The sequence below is a fragment of the Argopecten irradians genome, chromosome 11, assembly GCF_041381155.1.
Source record: "Argopecten irradians isolate NY chromosome 11, Ai_NY, whole genome shotgun sequence".
Classification (NCBI taxonomy): domain Eukaryota; kingdom Metazoa; phylum Mollusca; class Bivalvia; order Pectinida; family Pectinidae; genus Argopecten; species Argopecten irradians.
The window spans coordinates 34,453,863-34,463,474 of NC_091144.1; the positions used below are offsets into that span (position 1 = coordinate 34,453,863).

Below are 9,612 nucleotides of genomic sequence, written 5' to 3' on the forward strand. Positions count from 1 at the left end.
CACACATGTTTTCAGATCCAGCTAACCTAGCTCTGTCAACCATGGTATATTGTCAGAATAAAATGTTACCAATATCATACGGCCACATTTGTTATTCTGATTGTTTCTTTGGGAATATGTCACATTTCTTCTTCTGGTTGTTGTACTCGGACAACTTCTCTTAAACTAATGGATCAATTTCAATGAAACTTGGCAGAAATGTTGAGGATCATTAAGTAAATGTGTCATTTGCAGATATTGTGGTTACCACCGTAACTAGGTCACTGTACACATGTTTTGTTATAGCTTTTAGATCAAAATCTTCAAGAAGTAGTTTTTGTTTAAAGTTTTACATTGGTTGTAAGATATGATGTCAACAATTTGAAGCCTTCGTCTTAAAATGAACCTTCCAGACAGTTAATCAAATAAAATTGGACAAAATCAAACATTTTACGGGGTAATGCACAAGATACTGAAACATAAGACGATTGAGTTTTTAGAAAAAAATCAAAATATTGGTGCCACATAACTGTTTGGACCTTACAGTTTCATTAGCATTTTTTAATATAAAAAATAATTAACTTCAAAATCCTCATAGTCCTTACTACAGACGTTCAGGAAAGTTCCATTAGATTATTAAAACAAAGGGATCTTTAAAATGAAACTTGGGCATGATTGTTAACTCGGACCACATTGAATGGTATCTATATATAAACAACAGACACGTAATATGAGCACTGACTAATCAAGGCCAAAATCTCGGATCAGGTATAACGCCAAAACTTATAAGATGGACACGGATGACATAATGGAATTATTCAATAATTTTGACTCTATTTCCAAAAATAATACCGCTTTCGACCCAATAAGAAGCAAATAAAGGGGCGCTGAATAGAAACAAATTTAGACTTGCCTTTCATAAGATTATCTTTCAAAGTAAGGGATAAATCTTTTTGCGAAAAAGAAAACAACTGTAAGGACACCAACACAGTTTTCATATAAGTGAAATGGAAGCCTTAAAAAGGGGAGGGGCGTTTATGGGAGGGGGTTATTGGGTCGAATAAGGTAATTGAATTAAAAATATTGCGGTATAAAGAAAGAATTTCACTAAGTTTTATAATTATTTTACATAAAATAAGTATAAAACGATATAATTTCATGCGAATTTGCATATTTTACAAAAGTTCCAGAACACTAGCTTAAACACTAGCACAAAATTAGTCATAAATACCACGAGCTAAAGTTCCATATATGTAACAACGTAATATTATACTGTGAACAACTGAAATTACCAAACCAAATCTACAATGTGTAATAAGAAAACCATATTTTGCATATTGTTTGGTATGCGTTATAAATATTTCCAAAATTTGCATTTAAACCGTTAATATTTTATTTATAGAGATTACTATACACAGCATTTACTGTAAAATCCTGTTATCCAATTCTATAATTGAGTTCACCACATTAATTCAATCCGGCTTTGTAAACATTGAACTTCTTTTTAAAAAGACACTCTACATGAACTCTTTGATTTTTACTAGGAAGAAAAAATGCCTGTACAATCGGAAAATAACACATAGTTGATGAATTCAACTGATGTCATTACGTACCTTGCACAGAGGACAACTGGCTCGTCATTTATTGTAAATACCTATTGAACAGGGGGTTTAATTCTATTCCATTCAGATGATATCAAACTTCCCTTGAGATCCTACGAAACGTTTGTCCGTTTTAACTGGATCTCTGTTCCCTTCCCCTTCTACGTACTTCCTTAAGTGTATTATTTATAAGAATGAATTATATGATTTTAAAGATTCTATTTTTGTTCTGAAGGTGATGATAAGTGTGCTAGTAAACGTATAGTTAATAACTTCTGCGACTCTACAAAATTATTGATCTCGTTTTAAAAACATAAATTTAAGATAACTTCGTTGAATTAAAAAAATCAAAATTTAATTTGAAAAATTTGCAAGTCAAAGCCAATGCATTCTTATCGAAAAAAGTAGATCAGTATTGGGACTTTTCCTCTATGATGTGTATTCTAAATCAGATTATGTTAAGATATCTCCCAATTTAAAAGGTAATATATTGACGGGGATTTATTGATAGGTCAAGAGCGTCATGGTTCCAGTTTTGACTTTTATTAGTGCTTAATATTCTTTTATAGATGCTCGACCGCCGACAGAGCATAAATGATATTAATCGTTTGAACAATAATTAGTGTTGAATCGTGTATTCATAACTCTAATTAACAAAAAAAATATAAAATAATTTATTTTGCCTTTGGGTCATGCGCAATCAGTACTTCATTCCATATAGAATATAGTGTCACGGAATTTTTTTGGGATGCAATTAATTATTTTTCATATTTTTAACTTGAAGTAAAATTAGAAGCTCAAACTTTTCAATGGTGGTAATGGTGTAAAGTAAGTAACTTTTGTGACTGAAGAAAAATGTTAAATCTTCTCTGCTGCTGTTTTTGATAGTGAAAAAATACCATTTGTAAGCGGTGGAGCATCGACGCAGACCCTGTAGTGATGGTCTGTCTGTCTGGATTAAACAGTGACACACGCGGTGTACACAATAAACACAGGCCCTAAATACGTTATAGCCTGCCTGCACAGCCGTGTGGTGGCTGAAGGTTGATGACGTCACGAGTTGAGTTGTTGGGAAACTCCCTCACAAAATGATCTAGCGGCCCTCAATATGACGTGGCCTCTCATTGGCTTCACTGCCGTATAACTGGTGCCCAGTTACTCTAACCAACTGGCGCAGTATGTCGCACAGGAATGAGCGTCTTGTCCACCATACTGTATCTCTTGTCCAGCATCAGTTTGCTACGAAAACATAAACACAATGTCGATACACTCATTTACTCATTCACACATTAATATTATATTCGAAATTAATACATACAGTATTTTTCCTAAAATAAACCTTTACGTCTACAAATATAGCTGGATCAATAATAATCCAATGATTATACACTTAAAACATAATAATTATGATACAAGTTTGCTTATTAAAGTGCTGGTCCACGAGTTAACTATATCATATAAGCTTCAACGTACGCTACCAATGGGCTTCCATACAATAAATTCTGATTAGCGTTCAAGTTATATAAAGTTAAACAGACGTACATAAAACCTAAATACCTTCCAAATACCTAATATACATGTTTGCATGTGGAAGTACGATAGCTATTACATACATAAATTGGTATAAACGTTTACAAAACAGTCAAAGTAATGCATGTTTGGACCGCACAATAGAATAATGCATGAACAACATTCCAAGGTTAATACATACATTTAACCCCAAAACACCCCAATATTAACATTACAAATACTATCATATAAAGATTAAACGTAATACTTACCATAGACTGTATGGTTCTATGCCCGTATAAGTATAAACACTAAAAGGTGTTTCTCTGTCGATTCACATCGACATGGCGTCCAGCCCGTGCGCGCTCGCTTACCTGTGTCATCATACGGAGGCTCTGTCGCGCCGTACAAGGTAACAGACACGGTAACAACGACTCGACAATAAACACATACATAACAACAAATACGACAGGAATATATACGCGATTTGACAGTTGTTATATATATATATCGATAGTTCTAAGTTTGTTCACTTCAGCGAGATAGCTTCCTGGTGCTGTTTTAACCAATACATGCTAAAAAGGTTGATTAAAATGGTACGATTCGCTCATTTATCATTATATATGAATGCCATACGAACCCCATGCTGATCCCATTCTGTCTCTTTTGAATACAACTAATTTATAAATCGTATTGGTTAATGATCCGGATCCCCCAGAACGGGAAGTGTAATATTACGGATACAAATGCCATTGGATAAATCGATACCCAGGGTCCTTGAAATAAAATAAACATATTTCAGGCTTTTTGAGAAAGGTTGGCGTCAACAAATCATTTCATTTTAGGGGCATCACCTCTATCGGGACTACTGTAGGTCGGGTAGCCAAACCATTTATCACTTTCTTGCCAATAAGATAGCGTGAATCAAACCCTCTCAATGGTGGGTGGATCTACCGTAAAGATCTTAGGTTGTTCACAAAAGCTTTACTGGCTATTCTCAGTTATATTACAGGTACAAATGTCATTGGATAAATCGATATCCATGGTCTTTGAAATAAAATAAAGATATTTCAGGCTTTTTTGAAAAAGGTTGTCGTCAATAAAGCATTTAGTTTTAGGGACATCACCTCTATCGGGACGACTATAGGTCAGGCAGACAAACTGTTTGACACTTCCTTGCCAATGATATATCAAACATCTCAATGGCGGATGTTTCTACGAAAAGACCTTAGGTAGTTCCCAAAAACATTTAGTGATGCCAGTATCCAGTGATATCATATTTCATGTAAATCATTACTGTACGCCAATTTTCTTTTGCGTGCGATTTAATTTCGCGAATTTTGCGATCAAAGTAAATTCGCGAAAGTTTATCTCCACGAATTAACATTACAGCATTTACATTGATAGAAATTTACATTCATTTTTAAATCTATAAATGGTATTATTCGCAAACTTTTTTTTGGAATAAAAAAATAGCGAGATTAAGTAGCCGCGAAAGAAAATTGGTTAACGGTAATACGAGTCTCATGCAGTCGACAATATATGTAATTTTGGCATTTCATTCGCATATAATAGAAATCCCACTTTCAAATTGGGCATTAATGTTGCATAATGCCAAGTTAGTGTTTTAATGTTTTTAATGTAACTGTATACAGTTATCTTTGCAAATTAAAACTACGTTTTATGATTAGCCACTCGTATTATAAATGCATATGTATAACAAGGCTCATAATCAATGTTTATGTAGCTATAGCTTTATGTGTTTTTGGCCGTGTCGTCTTGGTGTTTTTTAACACACCGGCTGTTTTGTTTTTCGTAAAGAATATCAGATTACGAAAGACATCTTTAAGGCAAAAATAACCACTTGCTATCTTACATATGTACTTGCTATTTAAATTTAAACCACATCAAATGAAAAACGAAAATTATACTACATGTATAATGATATGATATTAATAGAATAATAAAAATACAGATATCTATTCACTTTGCGTACATAGAAATCATGAACTTCTATCTAAAAGATCACACTTTAGTAGAAAGGTGTCACCGAGTTTTTGAAATTCTGTTCGACGTGAAAATCGATACTATAACTGTTTGCTTGTTCCCTTATTGGAACTTCTTCACGAGAGGTTTCCGCCTTAGTGTTTGATTTTATAATTAAAATGTAAAAGCAGTAATATCAGGTTTAAATGACTCATAAAGTATTGCATAATACCAGGAGTACGCCTCTAGGCACTCGACATTTAAAGGGATTTTGATGGTCCTTTATACGCGTTAAGACTTTAGAATTATAATTCAATAGAATACGATTTATTTTGTAGAGGATGTTTTTATGATAAAATTTCCAACAAAAGAGACATTAGTAGTAAATGAGAGAGGAAACCAATCAATAAAAGTGAATAAATAAAATTTGTCGATATGAATAAAATAAATTTAATATATTCTTTTGAATAAACATCTACTTTGCATGTAATTACCGACTGTTATTTTAATTTTTTTTAACATCTACAAATCGTATATTTTTAAACATCATTGTAATAATGTTTTGCTCGTATTTACTTTATTTAAATATCTTGAACTTACTATAATATATCAACACACCTGGAGGTCTATCATTCTTTAATAAAGCATTACCGTATATTATAAACATTGACACAACATGACGCGTTATTTGAAAAAATGATATGCATCTGATTTTTAGGATATATACAAATATGATATATTTGGACATCATGTGGAATATTCCACTAAATAACTCTTAAATATTTGATTTTTAATCCGAAATCAGATTTTGTTTTTCAGAATTTCCATCTACCGCCGGAAGCCTTAATCTTCCGGATTAGTTGGGGAAGGATAAGGAAAGTACGAATAAACCCTCGTGTACTTTGGTATCATGTCGGAATCATTCGGTGTGCCCTTAGTAATCACTGGTCTTTGGGATTTAAAGGAAGTGTGGAGAAATATACAAATATTATTAATGGAACTCCATCAACAAAATTCCTGAATATTTAGGTAAGACTGTATAAAATCAGAATCGCAAAATGATAAACCTTATCTTGAATGAAATTGTTAAACTGAAAATGCATCCATATAGAAAAGGAATGTTGTGCTTAATTACTTTATGTAAGTGGTCAACATTTATAACGGTTGACATTTTGTTATAAGTTATGTAGACCGATTATGATATACATATTTTTGTTGTGATTTTCTGAAGGTTTCTGGTCGATTTTGTGTTGGTATATAGAGTACTGTAGTTTTGAAACAGATAATATTACGATATTTCTTTGAAATTGTTTTTTTTTAATTCCTTACAATGTATATGATTAGCTCAACATAATACATTAAACTAGGGAAATTATATCAAAATAACTTGAACAACATTGATTTTAGTTTCAAACACCTGTCGTATCTAAGCTCCAAATACTTATTGCTTAAATTCAAATATGAAACAAAATTATTTAGCAAATTTAATATAGACTATATCTTTAGTTACTAAACCTTAGAAGTTATTACCTTTTTTATTTTAGTAGCCATGGTGATAATTCAAGTAAGTTGCCATGGAAACAGTTGCTCTTCAGAAGAACGCAACGTTGCGACGAGAACTAACCACATGTGTCTTGGAATAAACGTGAATATGATAAGTAGTTTGGAATCCAGCGAAGAATCCAGTAGTTTTGAGGACGACACCACTTTAACGTTTCGCCTCAAACGTCTGTACAAACGCATCAGATCAATGTACCGGAGAATGAAGAGACTCAAGAAAACTTATGTAAGTTCCTTAGGCTAAAGTTACATCTCTAGCGTTTGTTTCACATAGTGTTAATATGCCTTTGTACTTTCTCAGGAGTTACGGTTCACAGGTATGAGTTATGATTTTTATTTTCATCATATCGTTGTTCTTCGGTTCTTATGACTAAGTAACTTCTGTGTATTTGTTCCTGATGTAAGAAAGGTTTCATTTACACTGTGTCATCTATTTTACACATGTAATTATGTTCAAAATTTCTTTATGTTCAAAACACAATATTTCTAATCAAATCTCTTGGGAACAGAAGATTATTGATATATTTAGTAATGAAGAAAAAATTTCTGCTAGGTAATTATGAAGATAAAGAGAAAGAATTATTGGCAACAATTGTTATCGGCACTAAATTTACAGTATGGAAAGTTAGAAATATTGTAAAGTACCAAAACAAGAATATAAGTGTCCAATCTGCACTTCTTATCTTTAAAAAGAATTATTATAGAAAATATTGGAAATTATTTGAAATGTCAAAATACAAGAAAAAGGGAACTGTAGAAAGTGTTATCAAATGCCTTAGTATTGTTCAAAGTATTAAAATCTTCCTTTAATAAGAAAAAAAAAGAAAATAATGGTTTATTGTCAGGACCACAACGTCGATATTTTTTGCATAAGAATAAATGTGATGTGAATCATTCATTCACTTCATTGTGTTTAGTATTTTTATAGTGACCGATTCTGTGGTTTGAACGAGATATTGAAACAGGTTTATTTTTCTTTTGGTTCGAATCTAGTTTCACTTTGATTCTGTGATTCGAAAAGAAATTTTACAACTTTAGCTAACTTTTGCATCTTTAATAGATGACAATCCTTTAAAATTAAAAGGAATGTGTCAATGTGAATACGATGAGATGCCATAAAATAAAACAATATAAGGTTGAATTATCACACTGCAATAATTCGCAATTGACAATGTTTTATTTATAATGTGTAATATGAATTCTGAATATTTCAATTGAACTTCAATATGACTACAAGTTAATTGTTCAACGGGGAATTATAACATGAATAATTCTCTAGAAATTAAAGGTAAGCGGAAGCTTGAAATACATTGATATTAAATTAATTGAGTTGATATTTAATATTATTCATATCAACCTTTTAATCACAAGGATATTCAACAATAATGAAATCGAAGTCGCAATCAAAGGAATAGATCCCGGATGTATGTTTATTTAGATATGAACCTTTAAAAATTTTGAGTTTTCCCACCGCCTGATTTAAGATTGAAGTACAGTGTGTCTGTTCCGTTATGATTGATACGGAAGTTTTAAGATAGGTCAGAGACAAATTACAAAAGTCAATATGTTCGTATTACAGATCAACGTAAGACAAGTACCATCTAATAACCTCACCGGCTTCATTGATCGCCATCCGTGTCTGGGACCATTGGAATTCAGGGGTAAACAATCGCTATCAACGGAAAGGAGCGAACAGGTACATGTCTGTTATAGAAATCAATCATACTCTATGAATCAATTATATTTCGTGTAGGTTTTCTTCTCTAAGATTCCAAAGGAGGGTTGATCTTGCAAATCTCTTACGATTTTACTTTAGACACCAATAGTTACATTTTGCTTCAATTCAAGATATGATTAAACTCGGTGAATATTATGTTTGATAGAGTATTCCAATCCCTCGTGGTTTTTGCACGTGCGCTATTATGTAAAGCATCCGTGTTCATTGCTGTTGTTGTCATTTAGCATGTGTAAAAAGTGCTTAAATGTTAGCATAGGCTATTAGCGGTAAATGTACCTTAATTGTAATTTCCGTTCTAAAGCATAAATGTATTTTCATTTTTTTTCTGGATCGCTGAAACAAAACGTTATAACCGACACGTGATAACGGAAAGAGATGATATGTGGGCATTTGTATGTTTGGGTTCACCACATTTTTTTTTTATTCATTTATTTTTTGTAGCTACTCTCGCGGTTGGGCCGTGATTACTACACACTTACGACAATGGTCGGGGTGTTACGTCTGATGCAAAACGACGAGGAAGAATACCAACAACGAAGATCACTGGCTCGTCACATGGTCAGTGTCCGAGTGACCACAGAGCGGGTCATCTGTGAACTCTTTCTCACCATACGAAAACTTCAAACCAATTTATTATCAGCTGGTACAGTTGTGGACAATCACGTGCCAGAAAATGGATTATACACACCGATCGTGCGAGCATGGTGTTCTGTGAACAGTGGAAATTGTCGTCATGAGAGAGACGGTGTCATACTTACGCAGCTTTTAAAATTCGCCAATGTTCTCAGACGTAACTACAACAAAGTTTGGCTTTAATCCTAAACGTCAGCAACCTACCTCACAGTTACAGATGTTATAATACGGATATTAAAAAAAATTAAATTCATTTTTATTGATAAAATACTCAGTTTTGTGATATAATTTATGTTGATACAACGGAACGCGCAGTCTTTTTTCCTATTTTTATATATTTTAAAATTTTCTTTGATAAAATAAATTGTATACTCATTTGATTAATTGCGTTTTATTAATGTGGGAATAATCAACAGATAATTGTACCTACGTTTGTTTGGTATGTTAAAATCTACGTATTACAGCGGTGTAATCCATTAAAATTTCGTTAAAGTTATATGTGCCGTAACTGGGAGAAAATTTTAGCATGTTGATTTTTCTTCGTTAATCTATTGAAAATCATCAGCTTTGATTAATTATGACGTGAAAATCATTCAAATGGCTTCA

At 32.5% G+C, this 9,612-nt stretch overlaps 1 protein-coding gene and 1 long non-coding RNA gene across 2 annotated transcripts; one reads left to right on the forward strand and one right to left on the reverse strand.

Moving 5' to 3' along the window:
- Positions 1-2,240: 2,240 nt before the first annotated feature.
- Positions 2,241-3,806, reverse strand: LOC138335810 (uncharacterized). Its single transcript, XR_011210330.1, has 2 exons — positions 3,362-3,806; positions 2,241-2,819 (listed from the first exon to the last, which is right to left on the reverse strand). It is a non-coding gene; the product is annotated as an uncharacterized lncRNA (long non-coding RNA).
- Positions 3,807-5,835: 2,029 nt separating this feature from the next.
- LOC138335811 (uncharacterized) lies at positions 5,836-9,612 on the forward strand. The gene is made up of 4 exons (XM_069284973.1): positions 5,836-6,104; positions 6,620-6,861; positions 8,215-8,331; positions 8,815-9,612. Exons 2-4 carry the CDS (start codon positions 6,625-6,627, stop codon positions 9,187-9,189), a joined length of 729 nt encoding a protein of 242 aa, XP_069141074.1. The 5' UTR covers positions 5,836-6,104; positions 6,620-6,624; the 3' UTR covers positions 9,190-9,612.

What these genes read in the sequence shown, in the direction of transcription:
- LOC138335811 (XM_069284973.1), top strand. Translation starts at nt 6,625, where the DNA reads ATGGTGATAATTCAAGTAAGTTGCCATGGAAACAGTTGCTCTTCAGAA. An exon ending in AGAGACTCAAGAAAACTTAT is followed by an intron (nt 6,862 to 8,214) that starts GTAAGTTCCTTA and finishes TTCGTATTACAG; the next exon opens with ATCAACGTAAGACAAGTACC. An exon ending in CAACGGAAAGGAGCGAACAG is followed by an intron (nt 8,332 to 8,814) that starts GTACATGTCTGT and finishes TATTTTTTGTAG; the next exon opens with CTACTCTCGCGGTTGGGCCG.